At 40.6% G+C, this 26577-nt stretch overlaps 1 protein-coding gene across 11 annotated transcripts in view; it reads right to left on the reverse strand.

Moving 5' to 3' along the window:
* Positions 1-26577, reverse strand: part of NPAS3 (neuronal PAS domain protein 3) — a 628833-nt gene that overhangs the window by 209300 nt on the left and 392956 nt on the right. For all 11 annotated transcript variants that reach the window (XM_081859318.1, XM_081859317.1, XM_081859314.1 and 8 more), the window contains one exon: positions 3263-3352. In XM_081859318.1, the coding sequence (XP_081715444.1) occupies positions 3263-3352 (90 nt within the window). The remainder of the gene's footprint in view (positions 1-3262; positions 3353-26577) is intronic.

Consider the following 26577-nt stretch of genomic DNA (forward strand, 5'->3'; position numbering starts at 1 on the left):
TACTCAAGTAAGTGGTGAGAATTATGATTCCGGCATTCGTTTCTGGCTCAGATTTTAATCCAAACTAGAAAATAATCCCCTTCTACCCAACCCACACTACCAAGCCGCTGCCTCTACTTTCCTCCCACTTCACTGACCAGGGTGCTACAAAGTTGGGGGAGACCTCCTCTCTTCCTTCATTCTCCCAGCGAGCTGTCACAGTTTGCTGCCAGAGCTATACTGCTGCTTCACCCTGGTCAATGCAGTGGGAGTGAAGGAGGAAGGTTATGCTTGAGAACAAGACAAAGGGGCACATTTACATAGGATTGGAAATAAGTTACCGGTAGCTATTTTCTGGTTTGGGGCTTATTTCAGCGCCAATCCAAATGCGAGCTGGAGGAGCTCATCTGCCGCCACTCATTTGTTGCACCAGACTGAAGATCCTACCTCAAAAAAATAGTCCACCCCAGGAACATTTACTTATTCACCAAGTATGTAGTAAGCACACTATACTGCTGGGAGAATAAAATTATTTCCTGCAGTTAGCAGTATGATTGCACTCTGTTGCTTGGAATGCAGTTGTGCAAATCTCATGGGCACCTGCTGGCTAGTATCTGTGACATATTTAATGATAGGCCATCAATATTTTTTTTGTATTCCCCCCCCTTTTTTTTTACTCTTAGTTAAATTATTCCCAGATACACTAGGGGGAGGGTACTTGAGGGACCAAAGGGTGCGGGGGAATTGCAATAAAAGGAGAAAATTAATTCTACCCCTCATTCCCTAGCTGATTCCATGCTGCGATCCTAACACCAGTTTACTGACTGGTCTCGAGAATAGATATAAACCCTTTCAGCATCGAGTTTTCATATCTCAGCGGCCAATTTTAGCTGCAGGTGTGGCTAAGGAGAAGAAGCTTTGAAATTCTGTGTTAAGAGCAATGAGCTTCAGTTATTCTGCTTTGGCAGTCTGTGTACAGCATGCTGGTGTGTACATCCTCTAAACTTTTTGAAGAATGGACCTGGGAGGATGATGACTATTCCCCACTGCAGAAGACACATTTCTTACATCTGAATTGAATATCATGTTATTGCCTTTGGATTAGGGATTGCAGGACTGTTTCACAAAAGCTAATATGCTTTTGTAACACTCTGAAATGGTCACCTATGGACGTGCCCTTAGAAAACATTATATTGGTTTACAGCACTTTATGAGTACACTGTGTTTTGCTTTTCACTTCCTCAGCCAAAGTATTTGAGCTCAGCAAGCCAATTTCACTTGATCTAGCAGTAATAATGGGCACAATCTTTTTGCAATCGTATATTTTTGACTAATGCACTGATTAATAACAAAGAGGTGTTTCTTTTTGCATGCTTGCAGTATGCGATGTTCAGACTTACTATTTATAATCAGAAAATCAGAAACCTATCCCTTAAGTCTAGACGCTGAATGAAGAAGTCTGTATGTAGCCTAATAATGTCTGACGACTGCTGCTGCTGCTGCGGAGCATAGAAGAATGCTTTAACAAGGACTAGGACAGGGTTAAAGCCAACTTTTTCCTTGAACAGATGATATTTCAGATGGCCACACTATTCCAGATGCATCAATTTCCTTGAAAATCGAATCCATATATGTGCATATGCTGTGCTGGCAGGAGGACTGCCTGAAATGGCCCCAACCCAAGAGCTAATATTCTTTTGGCTGGAATAATGCAATTATTATTTTCCTAGCTATCAGTCTAAGCATACAGAGCCATCTGTTATGCAAAGCAAACATACACATCTCAATTACAGAAAATGCAGTTGCCTTGACAGAATTTGGATTACTCCACTAACCAGGGCTGTAAAATTTGTTTTAAGCTAGTGTATAATGGATGCCTTTCAGGAGTTCCCTAATTAGCATTTACCTGTTTAAACTAATTATTCATCCTTCTTCTTTGCTGGTTTATTAAACTTTGTTAGACACCATGCATAAAACACGTTAATATGAACACAAGACAATAATAAACATTACAATCCTGTGTGGTTTTTCATTTAAAAAGTGCATTAACAACCATGTGGTTTTGTTACGAAATATGAAACTTCTGATGTTGGTTTATAAACAGGCCAAAGAAGAGATTTTAATTCATTACAAAACTGAGGACTTCAGGAAAATTCAATACCAATACTGAATTAACAAACCCTCATTCCCCCCCCCCCCAGTTCTCTTGTTTTGTTTGACAGAACTTCCATATAACTAGTATAAACACATAATTAATGTGTACTACATAGATACCACCATTTTCTTTTAGGAGTTAATGCTTGCAATTCCATTGTCTCAAACACTATTTGAATCTTTTTTTCCCTGCCACACCAATTATTTGGCTATCCCTTTTCATTAGTTCAGGTTACCACTTTCAGATTAGTTTAGGTGCAACGAAATAACGAAGTTATTAAAAAGTTCTAGTCCTGAGAAGGGGTCTCCTAACAACCACGGCAAGAAATGCAAGATGGGTGCCCAATTCCAAACAGTAAGACACAAGCATTAGCACAACTGTGGAGTTCCTCAAGGGTAGCTAAACAAGAGGCATAGCATCCTACTTTGCAACTCATTGTTCGAGAAGTCTCCCAGAGTCTCCCAGAATCGTATCAGGATGGTTCCGGTATACTATGTAGCAAATGCTACTGAGAGCTCAGCCATTCGAAATAAAACCAAAAGTAATACTTCTATTCCCCTATAATCTTAGATTTCAAAATATGTCAGTAATGGAACAACAATAATTAAACTACAAGTGCTATATGAAAAAATGTCCTCTGCAGATTTACGGAACATGTGCGGAAGCAGCAGAATGTGTCCTTGTTGAAACCCTCCCTGCGAGTCATTTTAATGGTCTCTTTCAGCATTTCTTGACTCCAAATGACTCCCTGTCATTGTGTCAGCTCCCTGGATAATGCAGGGTACTCCATAAACATCCAGTAATAGGACACAAGGGAAGTACTATTAGTGTGTCCCTTTCCTACCAGGTACTGAGGTTTAAAGTTCAAAACAATTGAGAAAAGAAACTTCATTTGTTCTCAATAAATTAATAATGATCCTTAGTGGACAGAAAAAGTTTTTTTCAAGCTGGGGATTTTTTATTTTTTTTAATCCATTTGAACATTCTATACCAACTCACATTTCTCAATGATTTTCTAGGGTGGATAAAACACAGTCATTAAAGTATAAATTCAATAACATGCGAAATGTTACCAAATAGATTACTGAGCACAGGAGTGGAACTTGTGCCATTAAATGGTCTACTTACTTGGGATAGGCCTAGATAGATGGAGACGGTTTCCGAAATGTACAAAAATTTCCCCTCTTGATTTAGTGCAAATACAAATCCATCCAGTGACTGCAAAATAAGAAAAAAAGTGAGAAGTTTGTTATATGGGGATATATTTCACTAACAGATAAAGGACAGGCATTACACATTCACTCTATTCTCATTATGGAAATATTGAAATTAACATACATTGCCATTCTTAACACTTTATTTCTGTTCAGTGCAGAAATGAAAGGAGTTTCCTTGCAGAAAAATGGAGATGAGAAGAACACTGTGGATTGCAGAAATCTGCTAATTAACAGAGGATTACGGGCCTCCTCTTCATTCACAAATTCACCCACACACATTTTTGTGTGAGCATAAACAAAACCAATCAACAGATTACTGTCAAATATGTTCACACCTGGAGACCATAGAAATCTTGTGAATTTAATCTCTTCAATGTCAGCTTGTACGTTTATAAATTATATTCTGGCACTTATTTCTAAGGACTTATTTCTAACTGAAACACCACAGCACAGCACATTGAATCTATACTTGTGGATATATATTCATCAGAAATATACTTAATTTTATTATTTACTGCATTTGTCTTAAAGTGATAGTTTGTTATCCATACAATTTAGGTGAAGACTCTCCTAAATACAGAATCAGGGGGCGGGGGCGGAATCCATTCCGGAACCCAATGCAAAGTTTGGGACCTATTGTGGACTTAACTAAATGATTAGGAACACTGATGCATGTTCCGCCTTAGAAGGTCGTGGCCTCTTTTCACTTGAGGTTTTTATTTTTATTTTTTAATGAATATTTATTGGCTTTTCAATAATATACATAAACACAGGAAAAAAAGAAAAAATAACAAAAATACAAAAAACTTTAAAAAAGACAATTAAAAACAAATGAAATTTCAATTGCTTATTTTCATATAACTTCTTTCTCAGACCTCCTCACTCCTCCCCTTCTTGTATTCCAATTCAAGTTATTAATCCCGCAAATCCTTATTACCTATTTCTCAACCTTCACTTAATAATTTTTACATACTGTAATTTTACCTTTCCTCTTTCTTCCATTAAATTACTTTTGCATACCTTATTTTCATTTCATTTTAACCATTCTAAAAACCAATTTTGACTTATCTAGTCTTAAACATCTTATGCGTCATTTCTTATTCTTTAACATATTTCTTAAAGTCGGTCAATATTTCCCTTCCATGGCTTCCCAACCTCCATGCAAATAACAAAACAAATTAAAACAAAGTAATTAATAATTATGTACCCTTTGGATTACCCAACTCCACCCCCCCCTTTCCCGGTTTTGGTCCCCAATAAGTGTTCATCAGTCAATACTGTTTAGCCTGGAGATCTCACGTCTGAGGCTCTCAAGTCACCCTCAGTTCCTCTCTGCCGGCCTCTTGGATAGTCCTTTAGGTTAAGCCCCAAGGCTCGGAGGGGCTCTGACCCAACAAGATCCATATTTTTTCCAATTGACCCGCCATGTTTAAAATTAATGCTGATGAGGTGCTCCACTCTCAGATTTGCAATTTCCAGCTCAGTCCAGACTTTCCACCTCGAATTTTTATTCTCCTTTGTTGTCTGCATGTCAGGCCCCGACTTGTAACTCTCCCTTAACATCTGCAAAGTTACCACTCCTCCTTCCTTTTCTTCAAAAACAACGTGTGTCTCTTCCATATTCTCATGGCTCTCAGATTTCTCTTGTTGTTCATTTGTGTAAACTTCTTGCTTCAACTCCCTATCAGTTTCAGCAATGTTATTTACTGCCAAGACCAGAGTGTTCACGCTTGTAGTCAAAACATCGGTCTGGTCTTGTAACTTTCCCAGGAGAACCAGTATTTTATTGAGTTTAGTCTGATTTTTACTTCCTTCAGCCATTCTTGTAATGTCCCTACCCCCCACAAGGGGGATTTTGGTTCTTTAATGTCTTTCAGTTTAAATCCAGTAAACAAGTTAGTTTGTATCAACTCTCCCTTATTTTCAAGAAATTGCAACAAATATAGCCAGCAGATGCAACAAAGACTAAGTTCCCTTTTTCCTTTCCTTTTGACAGCTAATTTGACAGCTGTCAAATTCTTCAATACTTCCTCAACAGGCTCTCTCGCGGGACGCCCCCGGGTTCGGGGGGGGGGAACTTTGGCTCCCAACATTACGTTTATCCTCTGGTAATGTTCTGTAGTGTCAAGCCACGAAGGTTAAAAGCTTTTTTTTAAAAAAAGAAAAAAATTCTCTCGACCTTAAATAGCAAGCTCTTTGCTTTAAAATATTTACAAGGGGGGGGGGGCGACTTCCTTTTTAACCCTTCCCCGCTCGTTCCTAATTCAGCGAAAATTTCTTTAAATTCCAAATTCCATAATTACTCACGGGTTCTTATATTTAAGTCCAAATGTTCCAAGGAAAAAGTCAGCACTTCTCCGACAATGGCATGCGGCTTCGCTCCGCAGAAGGAGCAATCTACTCACAGCACCACGCCGTACCCCGTCCCCGTTCCAGAGCCTTTAAAAAGGCTCCTTCGCAGTTGGGGGGGGGCGCAAATGGTGCCCGCCGAGTCACCACGCTCACAGGCATCAGCGCCTGTGATTTTTAAGGGTCCCCGCGTCGCCGGCGCAGACGAGACCCGATCCTGCGGAGCCGATTCCCTCCGGAGCTCGGAGGGAATCCGCCATTAGTCGATGGCGCTAACCCGGAAGTCCTTTTCACTTGAGGTTTTTAAAAAGATGGCCATCTGTCACAGATCCTTTAGTGTGATTACTGCACTGCAGAGGGTTGGACTAGATTACCCTTGGGATCCCTTCCAACTCTATTCCTTCCAATTCTATGGTGCAGCCTCTGTATTGCTTTCCAGGAGCACCTGAGCCTGTATTTTAATTAATTGATGTCTGTTTTTATGTTTATTGTGTTGTTTTTATGATGTTAGCCACTCTGAGCCTGGCCTCGGCTGGGCAGGATATAAATAAAAAGTTGTTGTTGTTGTTCAACACTGCAAGTTGCTTTCCACCAATCCGGCGTTTCCCACAAAATATAGCCAGCACCAGTGCTTTTTTTCTGGGGGGACGCATACTCCTAAACATTTTGTGAAGCCAAGTTTGGCCTCACTGAGGGGCAGTACAGTCATACCTCGGGTTAAAGACGCTTCAGGTTAAATCTTTTCACGTTGCATCCCGCGACGACCCGAAAGTAACGGAATGGGATACTTCCGGGTTTCACTGCTCGCGCATGCGCAGACGCTCAAAATGACATCACACATATGCACGGCGAATCGTGACCCGCACACGTGCAGACACGGGTTGCGTTCTGCTCATGATGTGAATGGGGCTCCGGAACGGATCCCGTTCGCATCCAGAGGTACCACCGTATTTCAATATGAGTGGGACGCGGGTAGCGCTGTGGGTTAAACCACAGAGCCTAGGACTTGCCGATCAGAAGGTTCGCAGTTTGAATCCCCATGATGGGGTGAGCTCCTGCTGCTCGGTCCCTGCTCCTGCCAACCTAGCAGTTCGAAAGCACGTCAAAGTGCAAGTAGATAAATAGGTACCACTCCAGCGGGAAGGTAAACAGTGTTTCTGTGTGCTGCTCTGGTTCACCAGAAGCGGCTTCGTCATGTTGGCCACATGACCCGGAAGCTGTATGCCGGCTCCCTCGGCCAATGAAGTGAGATGAGCACCGCAACCCCAGAGTCGGTCACGATTGGACCTAATGGTCAGGGGTCCCTTTACCTTTACTTTAGGAGAATGAGAGTACCTACCCCTAAACGTTTTTTAAGGGGGGAAATAAGTACTGGCCAGCACTAACAACAAAGGGCAGCAAGGTTCCTATGGAGAGGCTTCACAACAGAGCCGAGAATGCTACCCCAACAGTATCTCAGGTGCTAGGGTTGCAGGCAATGCTATTTTTCTAGAAAAGTATGAGCCAGAACTCACCATGAAAGCCTCCCTTGTTCTCTTAAAATGACCATGGTGTCGACCTGAGAGATGTCAGAACTGAGTTCCAGTGAGTTCCAGCTGAAAAAGGCCCTGGTTCCAGGGCTCCTTGCATTCTTACCAGGGACATTAGGAGCTCTGGGAACTACACTTCCCAGGGATCCTGGCACATGGGACATTGTTGCACATATTTGCATTGCTGCTAAAAAGCCTTTGTAACCCCGTTTCTCAGGGACCTGACACCTGGAAGTGTTTTAGGCTTAGTGGATACCCTGCAGTGAGTTCTCTCCAATGCTGCAGTAGCAATAATCTGGAAAATTTGCAGGGTGATGTGAATTGCGTGGTAGCAGGGAGGACAGATGGCCCCAAGTGAGTTCATTTCATTCAGGAACCAAGTATATATACAGTGGTACCTTGGGTTACATACGCTTCAGGTTACAGACTCCGCTAACCCAGAAATAGTACCTCCGGTTAAGAACTTTGCTTCAGATGAGAACAGAAATCGTGCAGCAGCGGCACAGCAGGCCCCATTAGCTAAAGTGGTACCTTAGGTTAAGAACAGTTTCAGGTTAAGAACAGACATCCAGAACGAATTAAGTTCTTAACCCGAAGTACCATATTCTCAGCTGCCTGTTTCATTAATGTGCTACTCACAACCGAGTAATGCAACTACTTAAAAAGTTTTCAGAGCAACTATAATGTGCCATCACCATTTTGTGAGTTACAAAAAAGAAGAGGGAGAAGACCGTTAATAGATGAAAGAGAGGATATGGAAAGATGGACACATAAAACAAAACATTAAAAGTGGCTCCCCATGTTACCACATGGGATTAATTCCAGGTAGTGCTGTGGCAATATCCAATATCCAAATGTTTTCTTCTCCAGTGAAAGCAGATTCAATTTTTCCGTCTCATCTGCAACACATTTCAAAATTTCTTTATAATTTTGGTTGGTGCAGTATTGAACTTACCTTATTGTTGTGAGGTAGCCATAGGTAGTGTGTGTGTGTGTGTGTGTGTGTGTGTTCCCATTAAACATCCCTCCAGGCCTCTGCAGCCTCCCTAGCTGCCTGTACTTCCTGAACTGAAAAAAGCCCATGGGAAAAGTTACCTTATGCAGCCTACCCCTGGGCTTTAATTTCAAGTGCAGGTAGTCAGAAGTCTGGCTACCAAGTGACCTCAAGATAGAAGAATAGTCCTGCTGGATCAGGTCCTAGGCCCACCTTGTTCTCACAGTGGTCAACCAGATGTCCATGGGAAGATCCTGCTTTTAAAGGAAGGCCTTTTAGAAAAAGCTTTAAAAATAAATTTGCTTCACTTTAAAGAAATAACCATGACTGGCTATCAAGTACACAGTAGACAGCCTCCTCAGCTTCCCAAATGTACAGGAAAGCCCAAATGAGGATGTCATGGGGTTTTGGGAAGGCTGTGAATGTTGACCACCGGAGAGGTGATTTATAGAATGAAAGAAGAGACACGCCACAAAACCCCTCAGCTGCCTTGAAAGTAAGGTAAATGCAGCACACAAAAAACACCCTGCATACCATCCATTTGATAATAGATAATTTGTCTACACAATTTATTTTCTCATTAATTGATAGGCAATAAATTTAAAAATGCAGGATATATTTTGGGCACCTTATTAAGTCCAAGTTTTTAAAAGAATGAATATTACTGATCTTTGTTAGTTCAGTGAATTTATTTTTCCTCTCTGTTTTTCTACACTGATCAAGCCTTCCATGTTCTATAGGAACACAGGAAGCTCCTTTGTACTGAGTCAGACCACTGGTCCATCTATTTCAGTATTGTCTACTTTGACTGACAACAATTCTCTGGGGTTTCAGAAAGGAGCTTTTTCCAGCCCAGCCTGGAGACACCAGGGATTGATCCAGGGACTTTCGATTCAATATAATCAATCTATGAATCACTTCACACAGAAAGAGCCCCAAAGTGATTTAGAACACACACACACACACACACACACACAAATATGATAAATCAAAGTAAATATACTAAAAGTGTCAATTCTAAAAAGTCAGCCAACAATATAAAAATAATGAACCAGCCCGCATAAGGATGAATACTATTTTTAAAAATATCAAAAACAGACCACTAATTATGTCCACTTCTGGGAGAATAAAAATGGTGCCAGAAAGATGATAAGTTGGCATCAGGCAAGCCTCCCTCAGGAAAGCATTCCACAACTGGAGGGTTGCCACAGAAAAGGCCCATCGTTTTGGTTGGGGCACACAGGGTCTCAGATATTGATCTCAGGTTCCATGTGTGTTCATATGAGAAAAAGTGGTCCTTAAGGTACTGGGGTCACAAGACATGCATGGCTATTTAGGTCAAAACCAGCACTCAAAAACAAATTGGCAAACAGTGCTGGCCACTCAGGAGCATCCCCAAATTGCACACCTGCTTCTTCATGTTGTGTGTCTCCCATCAGCAACAGGTCACACCACACCCATCTGGATAAGAGAACTGCCTTCTAAGAGTGTCTCTATTTTGTCTGAAATGAGCTTCAGTTTGGTGACCTGCATCAAGCCCATTAATGAGGTCAGACATGAGTTTAGCACACCAACCACCATGCCTGCTTATAGCGCAAAGAAGAAACAGAGCCCTGCATTATCAACATACTGATGACATCATCATCAGATATCCAAAACTCCAGGTCAATGAGTATCAATGAGGACACCCCCATGTCTCATTTATTTCAGTGAAGGGTGGGCGGATCCATAAATGCAAAAGGATGCTTCCTTCATTGAGATGGATTGAACATGTGACCTTTGGTGACCAGGCAGGTCTGGATGAGAGAAGGCAGCCTCTCAGGTAACCCAGTGCCCAATTGTTCAAGGCTTTATTGGCAGCTGATCGCAGAAGAATTGATGCTTTTGAATTATGGTGCTGGAGGAGACTCTTGAGAGTCCCGTGGACTGCAAGAAGATCAAACCTCTCCATTCTGAAGGAAATCAGCCCTGAGTGCTCACTGGAAGGACAGATCGTGAAGCTGAGACTCCAATACTTTGGCCACCTCATGAGAAAAGAAGACTCCCTGGAAAAGACCCTGATGTTGGGAAAGATGGAGGGCACAAGGAGAAGGGGACGACAGAGGACGAGATGGTTGGACAGTGTTCTTGAAGCTACCAGCACGAGTTTGACTAAACTGCGGGAGGCAGTGGAAGACAGAAGTGCCTGGCATGCTCTGGTCCATGGGGTCACGAAGAGTCGGACATGACTAAACGACTAAACAACAACAACAACAAAACAATACTTTTAACAGGGCTGTTCCATGCTGGTGATAGAATGTTCCACCTAGCAAACTAGCAACTATATTTTGCACCAGCTGCAGCTTTTTACCAACCTAAAGTGAGGGCCCAGAAAGATTTGTCCAATCTTGACCATTCCTGGCCACTGTGTCTAAGTTATCTGGGTCCATGGACAGCTGTAGCTTGGGTATCAGCCAAGACTGGTCAAAGGCATTTTTAGTCACTGAGGCCACATGGGACTCAAGAGACATAGCTGGATCCAAGAGTACCCCTTCAGAGTGAGTGCAACCCCCATGAGAACAGGCAACTGACCTATACCCTGGACCCAGGAACCACTCACACATGGGGCCTTCATTTGGCCAGAATTCAGTCTGTTTATTGGCTTCTTATCCAGCCCGCCATTACAATGGTCTATGAATTGAGCAGCCACACCTGATGCAGATGGAGCAGAGAAAAAGAGCAGTGATTTATTTCAAAGGATGTCATTTTATTCCATCTATGATCAGATCAGCTCCAGTTGTGATCATAACACAATAACAACTGGTGTGTGCTTAGAGAAAACAATGTCTTCTGTAATCTCACTCTGTTTCAGAACCAATAAGTCTCTGTGTGTTTTAATGTTTTTATTCCTTTGCTTCCTGAATAATTTCTAACACAATGATGAAAAGAAACTCGTTTTGGCAAGTATTCAGAGTTCTTTGATGTAAGAGGCAGAAACAGAATGAGCCACTTATTGGAAAACAAACAGTAAAGTTGTCATATTAAAGAAAGGATCTTCAATTTATATTTATGAATTAATAAAAATGTAAATCTACATAGATTTTAGTCAAACAAAAATATTTTTGCCATGCAAGTAGTTTATTTTGAAAATTATCATAATTTCTTTTCAGATGATTACCACAGGAACCTTGAATGCTAATATCAATTACTGGTGAGCAATTTCAAGTGACATTTGGGTCAACTTTAAAGTTTGTTAAAGACACACTCAAAACTTTTCCAGATTTAGAGAGCAATCTATCAAGCACTGCTATTGTGTAAACTTAATCCTATCAACTATTAGTGTGTTCCATTTCTGTGGAGTTCCCAGGTAACTGTGGCTGAAATTAAGAAGGTTGCAGAGCAGCAGGTCTTTATAATGTGCTACACCTTTAAAAGACAATTCTGAAATGTCTGTATTTTGTCCATTGGTATCTATGGTTCTCCTCTCTTCCGTTGCTGAGTAGGAAATGGGGCAATACTTCATCACAACACTTTGCCAAGAAGATCTTAGTTCCAAAAATGCAATAAATAAATGTGTTTTCACTTTGTAAAGAACTAAAACACAGTAAGAAAGCCATTAAAGAAGCATATCACCAGGTGCTAAGAAAAAAAATATGAAAGATCGTCCAGAAGAGGGAGAATGGGGGGTGGGGAGCCAGCATGCGAACCCACAAAGAAATGGATTATATTGGGCTTTAACAGGGAGCAAAACTATGGCGATACACCAGATGTACAAAAATGAACAAAGTACTTGTACACTGAAAATAATTTTTGGAAGAGGTTTACCTTGAACTTAGGAGAATCTTCCATAGTACCTGAGATACTTCTGCAAGTGCTGGATTCTCCAAACCTTGACATCATAGTGGTAAGAACAGTTAAATTATCAGTGGCCAATTCTGAACTCATCCATTGCTAATTATAGGAGCCATTTACACCCCAGTTGGACAGGCCACCATGGAATTATAGTATTAATCTTTGCACTATTTGGTCATTTTGAAGTGAGGACCACCGTGCAAGATTTGCTGCAACAAACTAACATGGCTATCCCTCTGAGAAGGCTGCCATTCCTGATACTACAGCTGTGGGCATAATAATGCTCATTTATTTATTTATTAAATATATTTATAACCTCCCCTTCACTGATACAGCTTCAGACCATTGAATCCATTGAATCTCTTATTACAATGGACCCTCTTCATCAGTGAGCCACTGAATTTTCTTGGATAGCATAACTCAGCATAGGAAAACACAGAAAGTGGGGACGGACAGGCTAAAAAACAATATGAGCAAAAAAGAGGCAACGCTGCTAAATTTGTTTAAATCCTGGATATCCAACACCCAACATGTTTGAAGTATACCTTCTTGAGGGGGGGAAATATAGCCCATTGAGTTTTTCATTAGAGCATTATATGCTGTGCATTTTACCACTGAGTCAATATCTTATACACAGCTCAGTACAGATGCCATTTTTAAAAAAGAAACAAAATTGTAATATTTGTTGTATGATCATTGATCATTTCTACCTTTAGCAGTAGCAGAAGCTGTGAGTAATGCTAAGGATTTACATAGTGCCCTGTTATTATGAGCTAGTCTCATCAAGATGTAAATTATACTTTAGTCATCTACAATGATGTTAAGGACCACCCTTTACTAGAAAGGTGTGGGGCTATAACTCTCCAGCACAAATTTCTGAAGACAGAAAGTGTGGATTTCTTATAGGCAAAGTTTGAACATTACAGTTTGGGGGTGGGGGAGGCCTATTTTGTGATCTCTTCCACCTACCAACTATGTACAACATGTGATTAAAGCTGAGTTCCCCCTGCACTTTCTTATTTTGATTTGAGAAAACCATTATGCATTATGCTGTTTCAATCACCACAGGCTACTTTTTTTCAAACTGCCCCACTGTTTTCAACAGGCGCCAATTAAGATTCTGGGGTCAAAGAGTTAATTACATCTTCTTACCCACTATGTAGAATTTTCTGATTATTAAACAAGGTTGGATTAAGATGAAAAAGTACCGACACAAATGTTAATGCGTGCCCCTCCTCAAGAAGATTTATCATAATACCATGCTGATTTTTTTTTTTTTTCTAAAGCAGTTTGAGGGGGGGGGGAATCTGAGAGGAAACACTACTAAAATTGATGCTTTTAAGGCATGCAAGTATCTGATTAACAGGGACAGTTTTCTTATTCCTGAAAACAGCTCTAAGCGAGTCAGACAGCAATGATGGGAGATTTTCCTTGTCAGATCTCAGTAAGTCTATATGGTCGACAAGAGGCAAATTATTTTCAGATGTAAAGAGAAGCTGTGGCATATCTAAATAATGATGGTAGTAATTATAATTTATGTTATGTGAATTAGAATAATGTGCAAGGCAGATGTGTAAAATGCTATTGGCCGTGCTTGTTGCTCTACCACGGAGGTTCCAGAGGTTCTAGTGTTTCAATTTATTTTGGCATGGCCCGCTCTTTCTTTTTGTCTTTTGCATGTCACCTTGAGCACGTCTGTACAGAGCACTAATATGCTGATGAACTATTAACCAACTTCTCAGCTACACCCCCTTTGATACCTATTAGACAGTCGAGGAAAGATGCTTTCGATCTTGAAGATATGGTGAAGTACCTGCATCTGTAAGAACATAAGGTCCACCTAGCCCAGCATCCTGTCACCAACACTGGTCAACCAGATGCCTATGACGGGAGTAGAGAACACGTGAACATATGTTGCTGGCCTGCAATTCCCATCACCCCTGACCACTGGCTATGCTGGCTGGAGCTGATAGGAACTGGAGTTCAACAATATCTGGCAGGCCACAAGTTCCCATTCCTGGCCTATGGGAAGTCCTCAGTCAGGATATGGCCACAATAGCTTTATTGCCGCTGTTGTTCCTCACAGACTAGCATTCTGATTCCAGAGAATGTAGCTTGACTACAGCTACTGACAGCCTTATCTCTAATTCCCTTTCAAAGCTGTCTGAGTTTATAGCCATCCCCACATCCTGTGGTAATGAATTTAAGAGTTTAACCATCTGTCATGTGTAGAGGTACAGTGGTACCTTGGGTTAAGTACTTAATTCGTTCCGGAGGTCCGTTCCTAACCTGAAACTGTTCTTAACCTGAAGCACCACTTTTTAGCTAATGGGGCCTCTTGCTGCTGCTGCCACGCCACGCCGCCAGAACACGATTTCTGTTCTCATCCTGAAGCAAAGTTCTTAACCTGAAACACTATTTCTGGGTTAGTGGAGTCTGTAACCTGAAGCATATGTAACCTGAAGCGTATGTTACCCAAGGTACCACTGTACTTCCTTTTGTCTACCCTAAATCTTCCACCATGTTTAGGTCCTGAAAACAGTTTTCCTATTCCCTTTCTAAAAGTGTACATAGTGTTCCATAATAATCTTTTGCATGTGACTAATGCTTCTGGGGTGAAGTACACACCACACTTTCAAACCACATGTTTTCCTCAGATAATCTTAGGAACTGTCTTTTGCACCTTATAGAGCTAAAATTCCCAGCACCCTTGCCCACTGCAGTGAAGGTCTCTGGATCGGGGCTTCAGTGTTTATCGTAGTGTGTTGAAGGGTCATGTTGCCAAGGAAATTTTGTCCTTGCAATTTTTGAGGGTTTTTTTGGATTATAAGGAGGAAAATACCTTGAAATTTTACTACGGTGTCCTTCTAAGGAACATCCTCATATGTTACACAGTATCCATGAAGTCCCTAATTCCTTCCACTATATGTCAACACTACAAAAAAATCCTGTTACTCTGACCTAAACTCCAGTTAGAATGAAGGATTACCAGTAGGCTAGGCTATTTTAATGACAGATTATTTTAAACTAAGCCTTCACCATCTGTTCCACTCCCTAATTATGAATGCAAAAAGAACATATTTCACAATTACATCAGTTAAAAGAAAGATATACATGATTTAAATGTGTGCTTGTGTTCTTTGCCCAATGCAGCCTGCATCTGTGATGCTCCCCTCATAATTCAGGCTCCAATCAGTGGGAAAACCACTCACTCCTGATAAATAGATTCGCTGATATACTAAACTTTTCCTTGGCAAACAGATCATCTTAATTAGAATTTTCTACTGTTAAGACATAATTATATTATAACTGGAGCTAAGCATTAATTTGAGCACAATGCCTGTCACCAATTTATATATGTAGCAGTCAAAAACTGCTAAGGTATTTTACCCCTACTAAAGACAGGCCAAGCTCGATGTGGATAGCACCCCATCAAGTAAGTTGTCTCTTTTTGCACCAAAGTAAACTAACTGCCAGGGACACGGGTGGTGCTGTGGGTAAAACCTAGGACTTGCCGATCGCATGGTCGGCGGTTCGAATCCCCGCGGCGGGGTGCGCTCCCGTCGTTCGGTCCCAGAGCCTGCCAACCTAGCAGTTTGAAAGCACCCCTGGGTGCAAATAGATAAATAGGGACCGCTTACCAGCGGGAAGGTAAACGGCGTTCCATTTGCTGCGCTGGCTCGCCAGATGCAGCTTGTCACGCTGGCCATGTGACCCGGAAGTGTCTGCGGACAGCGCTGGCTCCCGGCCTATAGAGTGAGATGAGTGCGCAACCCTAGAGTCTGGCAAGACTGGCCCGTACGGGCAGGGGTACCTTTACCTTTAAACTAACTGCCTAATTGATACTAATCAATAAGTTCAATTCTCTCACCTGTAGTTTGGATAGAGATTGTGGGGTTTTTAAATCCCACAATGGATGATAACGAATTAACCAATGTCAGGATGCTTATCGGCACCATTTTATGAATGGTCACTGTAATCATTTTACATACATCTAAGCTTTGATGTTGCATTTAATTTCCCTCTATCCTACGGACAATGCTATTTTCTTTCTCTGAATCCTTGTAACCAGGTATCTGCTACTTCAGGATGACATTCTGTGCACCTGATTCAATGAACTGTAGCCCACAGAAACTTATGCTGCAACAAATTTGATAGGTATTAAGGTGCTGCAAGACTCTTTGTGTGAAGACCCTCAAGTCAGGGATAAAGACGCAGAGTTAGAGGCTTTAGAGTCATTAACTGAAGAGCCAGGCTGATGACCAGAGGACCATTAAATCCACTGCTGGTTGGCGAGGGTCTTCTGGACCAGACCCCACAGCACCAGGGCCCACAGAGCCTGAGCCAGGATACTCACACAAACCTTCTCCTGGGCCTGAGGAGCTGTCTGTCTCCCAACCAACCTCACCTGTCCAACAGGGCAGGGAATGCATCAGGTACAGTACTAGGGAGATGTACTGGCAGATCGCAGATTCTGAGGAGTTTCAGGTGTTATACAGCAATACCGCTTGCATGCCCCAAGATCCTGTGGCTACTGTGGCCTTTAAGAAGTTAATCCCGCTTCTTCCTTGGTCTTCTGTGAAATATATTATACCCTGAAATGGTACCATGTGGGAATTCTAATCTCTAGATTAGCCTTAGCACAGTCCCATAGTGGCATCTGGTAGAAGTATCTGCTCGTCTCAGAGTTATCTAGGTTGGCCGCTTGCCATGCATGAAGTACTTCTCCAGTCTTGTAAGAATATATAAACACTGCCAAGGCTGCTGATGTACAGCCCAAATACCAAAGGTGATTATGTAATAGAAGTCCCAAGAACACATCTGTTATCTGAACTTCAGTGCAGACCTACAGCCAGCAAGGTGCTGAACACCAGCTGTTAGGAGTCATGTCCGCTGCCATTCAGGGGGTTCCCGGCAGCCCAAGGAAAGGATGCAAGCTTTGCTTTGTTCTTTATTACCACTTGGTAATATTTATTAAAGAACAGACCCAGTGTGCTTTGTTGCCTTGTCCAAGTCCAAAAAGAACCGCTGCCCCTTGGCAGAACAGAAGTATAAAATAAATTTCCATGTGCAGGCCAGAGAGTTGCACTTCTCACAAAGCGGGTGGAAGACAGGAGAGATGAACTGAGAATAGAGGGAACCTGCTTATTCCGAGCTGTGTGTACTACCTACACTGGACAATGTTTTTTAAAACTGCATCAGACTAAACAACAGATAGTGACAAATATGCTGTGCTACAAAGAATCTACATAAAACAATTACCTATTTAGAACACATCACTATTAAAGGTTGGTTTGGTTATTTAATAAACTTTTTAAATGGCATCCCATTGAATTAGAAAGCCCTCTCAAACTTTGTTGTTCTCAATATGCAACAACATCATAAAAATACCTTAGTGAGAATTGGCTTTGAGGCTTTAGGGCCCACCTACTGTTTTATCACTGCTAAAATGTCACTATAGCAACCCACATTTTCTCCAATAAATGGAGCTCAGCATTGCTAATTATTGTAGAAAAAATAGCAACAGTGACCTGGGCCTGCAATGTAAATACAAAGTGATATGGAGTGTATTTTAGCTTTAGATAACCTAGCTCTGTTTGGAAAACCAATAAATGTCATCAGTGAAATAGAGAACAATTTAAATGGCCAGAAAGCTGTATTTGCTCTGCACTCTCTGTAACAAGATTTCTGGAAATAATGAATATGTAATATATAGACAATTAAAAAGAATCAGGAACTGCATGAACTAAGGAATCAACCAACAATAGCAACTGAAATTAGGGAACAGAATGGGTCCCACAATGGTCTGGACAAATACAGAAAATGGAAGATAAAAGATATGAAAAATGTTATAATTGTAACGGGGAGGGTGATCCAGAAGAAAAACCCCCCAAAGGATGGCAAGAAGAGTTTGGATTTGATATCCCGCTTTATCACTACTTGAAGGAGTCTCAAAGCGGTTAACATTCTCCTTTCCCTTCCTCCCCCACAACAAACACTCTGAGGTGAGTGGGGCTGAGAGACTTCAGAGAAGTGTGACTGGCCCAAGGTCACCCAGCAGCTGCATGTGGAGGAGCGGAGACACGAACCCGGTTCCCAAGATTACGAGACTACTGCTCTTAACCACTACACCACACTGGCTCATTATAACATTAAGAAAGATAGATGATAGATAGATAGATAGATAGATAGATAGATAGATAGATAGATAGATGATAGATAAACATTAATTCATGTTATTTGAAAGTTTCCCATTTCCTGTAACCAGTTTATCTTCCCGTCAATTATAAACAAAATGGTAGTTTCTTGTCAACATTTGATACTTGGATGTTTAACTAGCATACCTCAGAAGATAAAATACCAATAGATTATAAAGCATGAGACTCCCTTCAGAATGTCTAATCAGCGACATCCTCATTAAAGTTCAAACAATATATCTTTAGAATGAATAAGAAGCAAAAGGTAGATTACAAGTCTGCCGCGCTTAAGCACTACACCACACTGGCTCACAAGGTATGGATGGCGCTGGATACAGATCTTAGTAAATGGTAAATGGAAAGAAAAGAGTAGTGGGCCTTATACTTCAAAGAATCTTCTGAAGTAGGTACATGGTACAATTTTGATTGTGAAGCCAGCTGAGTTAATGGTCAGCTGACCAACAGGAACATCATATGATTAAGGCTTTGGGGGTTGCCAGTTTGCAAGGCTGAAGAAAGCGTAAATAAAAGGGAAATTTCTTGTCTTATGCAAGGAAGAGCCCTGGCTGCTTCATTCAAGCTAAAAGGGAAGGCCAGTGTGGAAACAGGGATTCCAGTCCAAGGTAACTAGCCCATGAATCTGTTGTTGTTGTTACAGATAGGTAGCCGTGTTGGTCTGCCATAGTCAAAACAAAACAAATTCCTTCCAGTAGCACCTTAAAGACCAACTAAGTCAGTTCTTGGTATGAGCTTTCGTGTGCATGCACACTTCTTCAGAATCTGAAGAAGTGTGCATGCACACGAAAGCTCATACCAAGAACTGACTTAGTTGGTCTTTAAGGTGCTACTGGAAGGAATTTGTTCTGTTGTTGTTGTTAACCCAAATTTTGCCCTAAGGTCCCAGGGCTGGTTAAAACAATTAAAAGATTATGTTAAAAACAGTTTTGAACAATTTATAACCACATAAATAGGGTGAGTCCTAAAATATATATTTAAAGTGCCAAAAGCCAGGGTAAAGAGGTGTGTCTTCAGCACTGCCAGAAGCTGTATAATGAAGATGCCACCCACACCCACAATAGCCGTTGCCTCTCCTGGGATACCACCACCCCGAGCTACTGAGGGCGGTGAAACAACCAACAGAACCCCTCTGCCAATCTGAACACCTGAGAGGTGTGTTACACAAAAGCTTATAAACTGATAATCAAACACTTTGTCCAACAACACAATGTCTTGAAAAACTTCCTCTCCTCTCTCTCTTCAAATTCTTCAATACTTGCTGATGTTCAGATTATAATGAAAGTTAATCAGAAATCAAGACTTCTTTTTTACCTCAGGGATCTATAAAGTAGCAAGGCAAAGAGGGCAGTGCTTTTAATCCAACGTGATTTATTTGGAACAGTAATATTAATCCAATAACATGGTGAGCATTTTACCCCAGAAAATAAGTTGCTACTCCAGAAAAGTTTGATCTAGTGGCTTGAAGTCAAACAAATGTCAAATGCTGCAAATATCCTGCTTTGCAAAACATTTGTTGGGCTTCAAATGAATATTTTCAAAATCAAAGTCTCATCGAATAACAAAATTACACAGGAATAATATTAAAGCCAGTTTTCCTGAAACTCATTCTTATTCAGTTGTTTATTCTCTTTTCACCGGCCTGTTGCACAGTGTGTACAATGAACAATGCTAATCCATTGTTGTCATATTTTACAGAAACAACAATTGGACTTGATTTGCTTGCAAGAGACACATGTGACAAGAGTACACAGAAAACTACTTATCAATAAAAAACTAGGACATGAATTTATCTCATCAGACAGAGTGAAAAAAAGAGGAGTGGTTATATATGCAAAGGACAGATTGATGCCGAAACAAATATTTAAAGATGAACAAGGAAGATACCTGGCAATCGAAATTCAGTTACAAGGTCAGAAATTTCTGATTTTAGGAATTTACGCACCAAATGAAGGCAAATCTGAATTCTTTAAAAAGCTATATGAGACTTTGTTGGATTACATGGACTCAAATATAATTTTGATGGGAGATATGAATGGAGTTCTATCTACAAACATGGACAAAGCGCAAAGACAAGTAATTTCTAAAGACGGAAGGTTACCAAAAACATTCTTTGAAATGACTGACAATATGGACTTAGTTGACATCTGGAGATTAAAAAATCCCCTTGAAAGAGAAGGAACCTTTTTCTCTGAAGCTAAAATGACCTGGACTAGAATTGACCAAATATGGGTTACTAGAGGACTGGCATCGAAGATAAAAAAAGTAGAAATCTGCCCAAAGACTTGCTCCGACCACAGTGCCGTGAAGATGGAAATGAATCAAACAACAGCTGGCACATTTAGATGGAGAATGAATGACTCTTTATTTAGAGATAAAGAATTTTGCAAAAAGGCCCAAAAAACACTAAGAGACTACTTTGAAATTAATATGAGGACAAATGTGGAAAAAAGAATAATCTGGGACGCAAGCAAAGCGGTTATGAGAGGTCTCTTGATACAACAAAATGCAATAAAGAAGAAAAGCCAAAATGAGAAAAAGGACAAGATTCTAGAAAAGATCAAAGAAGGAGAAAAGAAATTGAGATCAAAACCAAAGTCTCAGGAGATCTTGCGAGAAATTAAACTATATCAAATTCAATATATGGAACTGATGAATCAAGAAATAGAATGGAAAATCAAACAAATGAGACAGAAAACGTTTGAATCTGCTGATAAATGTGGGAAATTCCTGGCTTGGCAATTGAAGAAGAGACAAAAACTAAATACGGTGACAAATTTAGAAGTGGACGGAAAGAACATTAACAATCCAATTGAAATTAGAAGCTGCTTCCAGAGATACTTTAAACAACTATATGCACAAGGGCCAGAAAAAGAGACTGATATAGAACAATTCTTGAAGAAAAATGGGATGAAGGAAATTCCATGTCAAGACAAAATACTTCTGAATCAGAAAATAACTGAACAAGAGATAGAAGATGCCATTCAAAATATGAAACTAGGCAAATCTCCGGGACCTGATGGACTGACTTCCAAATACTATAAGATTTTAAAAGAATGGTTAACACAACCATTGAAGGAAGTCTGCAACGAAATTCTCGAGGGGAAAGAAGCACCTGATACGTGGAAAGAGGCTTATATCACGCTTATACCGAAGACAGAGACTGAAAAGACCCAACTGAAGAACTACCGCCCAATATGTTTACTAAATGTGGATTACAAAATTTTTGCTAACATTCTAGCTAAAAGATTGAAAAAAGTTTTGATGGGGGAGATTCATAGGGATCAATCGGGCTTTCTCCCGAAAAGGCACTTATCAGATAATGTAAGGAACATAATAGACATTTTGGAAATGCTAGAAGTGAATATAAATACAAAAGCTGTTCTGATATTTGTGGATGCGGAGAAAGCCTTTGACAATATTTCTTGGACCTTTATGAAGAAGAATCTCCATGGGATGGGGGTAGGCCAAGGTTTTGAAAACGGTATAGGCGCTATTTATTCTGAACAAAGAGCAAAGCTAATTGTAAATAATGTTATTACAGAAGAACTTAAGATAGAAAAAGGGACACGTCAGGGGTGCCCAATTTCCCCACTGTTGTTTATTTCGGTCCTGGAGGTTTTGCTGAATATGATAAGAAAAGACCAGCTGGTTAAAGGGGTTCAGGTCGGAGCGAGACAATATAAATTGAGAGCTTTTGCAGATGATTTGGTACTTACATTGCAAGAGCCGGAATCTAGTACGAAAAGGGTTCTAGAATTAATTCAAGAGTTTGGTCAAGTGGCAGGATTTAAATTAAACAAATTAAAAACTAAGGTATTAGAGAAAAATCTAACAGTAAGAGAGAAGGAAAAGTTTCAGGATGAAACAGGTCTAACTGTGGTTAAGAGCGTAAAGTATCTGGGGATTAATATGACAGCTAAAAATGTGAACTTGTTTAAAGACAACTATGAGAAATGTTGGAACCAAGTGAAAAAAGATTTAGAAATTTGGGCTAACTTGAAACTTTCTTTGTCTGGCCGAATAGCAGCAATTAAGATGAATGTATTGCCTAGAATGTTATTTTTGTTTCAAACATTGCAAATTGTTGACAAGATGGAGTGTTTCAAGGGATGGCAGCGAGACATTTCTAAATTTATCTGGCAGGGCAAAAAGCCCAGAATAAAATTTAATATTTTAACTGACGCAAAGGAAAGGGGGGGATTTGCCCTGCCAGATTTGAAACTTTATTATGAATCAGCAGCTTTCTGCTGGTTGAAGGATTGGCTGCTTCTTAAAAACACAGACATTTTAGATTTGGAAGGTTTTAACAACTCTTTTGGGTGGCATGCATATTTGTGGTATGACAAAGTGAAGATTCATAAAGGCTTTAAAAGTCATATTGTCAGGAAAGCATTGTACAATGTGTGGATTAGATATAAAGACCTACTGGAGAACAAAACTCCAAGGTGGCTTTCATCAATGGAGGCAAAAGCTGTGAAAAGACTTAATATGGAGTCCACATGGCCGAAATATTGGGAAATTTTAGAACAGGAGGGTAGTAACTTTAAATGGAAGAGTTTTGAGAAACTAAAGGACAAAGTTAGAGATTGGCTTCACTATTATCAAATAATGGAGGTTTACAAGATGGATAAGAAAATTGGTTTTCCGGTGGAGAAATCTAAATTGGAAACAGAATTGTTAGAATCCAATACTAAGAACTTATAAAAAATGTATAACTTGCTGCTGAAATGGAATACGCAGGATGAAACTGTTAAATCAGCTATGATCAAGTGGGCACAAGATATTGGTCACAATATTATGTTCGCTGACTGGGAAAGGTTGTGGACCACCGGCATGAAATTCACGGCGTGTAATGCCTTGAGAGAAAATATTATGAAAATGATATATAGGTGGTACATGACCCCAGTCAAGCTTGCAAAAATTAACCACTTGTCAGATAACAAATGTTGGAAATGCAAAGAGAATGAAGGTTCATTCTTTCACCTCTGGTGGACATGCCCAAGGATTAAGGCTTTCTGGGAAATGATATATAACGAAATGAAGATGTTTAAATACACTTTCCTGAAGAAACCAGAGGCCTTCCTCCTGGGCATGGTTAGTCATGTGGTGTTAAAGAAGGATAGAACTTTGTTTTTATATGCTACAACAGCAGCAAGGATTCTCATTGCAAAGTATTGGAAGACATCAGACTTACCAACCCTGGAAGAATGGCAGATGAAGATGACAGATTATATGGGACTTGCAGAGATGACGGAGAGAATCCGAGACCAGGAGAAAGAGACAGTGGAAGAAGATTGGAAGAAATTTAAGGACTATCTTAATAAATACTATAAGATTAAGGAATGTTAGATTGACGTGGATTTAAAAATATGGTGGTTTTCAGAGATATTAGAGTATGAAAAGGAATGGAATTTGTTAAAAAAAATTGGGAAATAAGGGAATGGAGTTGCTGACAGGATAATGAAATTAGAATACAAAACGGTGAGGTATGAGGAAGTCGGGGAAATTAGGTTGAGAAAATAATTTTTGGAATTATACTTGTTGTTTTTTGTTTGTGTTTGTCTTTATTGTAATTGTTTTGTATTGGTATGTTTTACTGGAAAATTCAATAAATATTATTCAAAAAAAAAAAAATGCTAATCCATTGTCTCTTCTCCCCCCACCCAAAGCCAATGATATCACCATACATGGAGGTGAATTGCTTAGTGCAATGGTTCCAAATTAGGGGTGTGGGGACCCCTGCGGGTCCACGGAACACACCCAGGGGGTACGTGGCCCCATCTCTTGCCCCCACCCCCAACTATTTTTTGGTCATTTTTGTATGGTAATATCACAGATTTTATGATCTGTTTTAACACTGTGCAATTTTTCAATATATTGACCAAAATCAGTTTTGAAACCACACTGCGATAATGATTTTGATAATGATTTCGCTCCTTGCACAAGGGAGAGCAGGGCAGCCCATTTCCAGACACTGCCAATATCATACGATGATTGCATGTGTCTGACATCAGCATGCCCACGGCATGTGCTGACATCCCACACCTGGGTGCATTTTTGCGAGGGGACGCAACCTGGTGCCCCCCCCCAGGCTCCCTCATTGGAGCCTGGCTCCGAGCGGCAGCTCCTCTCTCGGGCCAGGTCTGACCCAGGGGCAGAGAGGAGAGGAGGCAGTGGTGGCAGCAGCAGTGGGTTGCACGCAAGAGGGAGCAGCCAGCTCCCTCACACTCAGCTCCAGCTGTGCTGTGGCAGAGAGTCGAGGCAGTGGTTGAGGCCTCTTCATGGGGAATGTTGTGGGGGATGCAGCCCCCGAGCCCCCTGCACCTGGCATCTATGCCTCACACTGAAGGAAAACAGGACAGCTCATTGAAGGCGCAGCCTTCCCCTGGCAGAGAATGGGGCAGCTGATTGCCCTCACTTCAAGGCACCAGGGCACTACCTTCCCCTGGCACGAGGCAGAGCAGCTTTTCTTAGTCAGCAGGAAAGCTGCAGCAGCCACAGTGCAACTGCATCTTCACTGGCTGCCCCGCTGACTGAGTGCGGCTTGATCCCCATCCCCTCTCAGACCATGAGGTGGAGGTAACTCCACTTCCTTTCCTCTCCCCACCCATCCGATCTCCATAGCTGCTCCTTCCCTCATCCCCATGCCTGATCTCCAATGTCAGACATTGTGATATATTGGAATACTGCAATGTTTAGCTGCTGATATATAACGATGTTGAAAACCAGATATTGCTCAGCCCTTGTCTGTTTTTTTTTTTTTTTTTTTTTTTTAGTATACCTAAAATCCTTTGCTTATTAGGGGATACCCCACATTTTGTTCAAAAAATTGCTTTGCAGAGGCAACTACTGTAGAACTATCGAACTTTTCAAAAGTAGGGGGTCTGTGGCTTGGCTTTTGAAAAATAGAGAGTCCTCAGTAATTAGCTAATTGGGAACCACTGGCTTAGCTTAGTCCTGACATTGCGACAGTAGCTAAGCAGAGGAAGATCTGTCGGTAAAGTCTACTGTGCAGATAAAACTACTGGTTGGAAGTGGTTTGATGTTTCATGCAATGCTAGCACAGTGAAAGTCAACCAGAGGGATAGGTTATTTTAATTTATATGTTAGGCTTCACTAGGATTAAGGTTTTAATAGTCTGATGACCTGCTGTGGCATGAAGCTCTTGGATGGTTTTAAATTCCAGATAGTGTATGGAGGGTATCTATGCAAACAGCTTTCACTGAGTTGATACGCTGAATAGAAGAGTAGATATACTATAACAGGAGAAATGCCTCTATTGAATTCCATGATTTCTAGAGCCCCATATTCACATTTGATATGATAAATGCATTTGCAATACTTGCCATCTCTTCAACAATATCAAAATATTTGTCACTTGTATTCTGTGCAGCTGGATTGAAAGTATGCAATAACACATATATTTCTCCTACAAAGAGGAGCTGTATCATTTTTTAAATTTCTTCTTACTAAGGACTGCATTGCTAGGGACTTGCATTGAACCTGTTCTAATTCTTATTGTGGCTGAAAACATAAAACATACATCAATACAAACCTCCAAGGTGAACTTTTAAAAGGAAGAAATTAGAACCACTTTTTGAACAAAGTATTTCTATATTGAAGGAGAGATGTATGGGGAGGGAGAAAGAATTTGTGAGGGAGGAAGAAATGGCTGCCACATGCAATTAAAATTTCCTATTGTGGGAGTTGGATATTAAAGCACTGACCTTTCTGAGGATGCCTGATCATGCTGAACATGTATGATTGAAATGGGTTCTACAGTTTTAGTACCAGGGAGACCAGACAAAAGATCACAAGACACTTGGTGCAAAACGAATGACAAATATTTAGAGTGAAGCAGAGATTATATATCTCTTGCCTTAAGAGCAGGATCACCACAAATTAAAGTATTCCTACAGCTTCTGTTCTTAAAATTTACAGGATTCCTGTTTGTAAAAAAGAAACACGTGAAAAGTTTAACTGCTGTGTACCAATATGTACTGGAGCATACTTTACAAAAATTTAAGCCACAAAACACTACTGGGTTACATCCAGACACACACATTTAAAGTACATGCAAAAGTATGGTCTCAATTCTATGCGGAGTGACTTCAGAGTAAGGTAAGTTCCATTGTACCCAGTGGAACTTACCTCCATGCTTAGGACTGAGTTGCAGGCTTACAGAAGTATCTACATATACCGTAATTGCATTTACACATAAGCAAGTTTGAGAAATTCATTATTTTATGGATTCCAGTGCAAACTGACCCAATTCACACCTCCCTGACTAGTATGTGTATTGGAATGT

Source organism: Podarcis erhardii, assembly GCF_964252035.2.
Source record: "Podarcis erhardii genome assembly, chromosome: 1".
Classification (NCBI taxonomy): domain Eukaryota; kingdom Metazoa; phylum Chordata; class Lepidosauria; order Squamata; family Lacertidae; genus Podarcis; species Podarcis erhardii.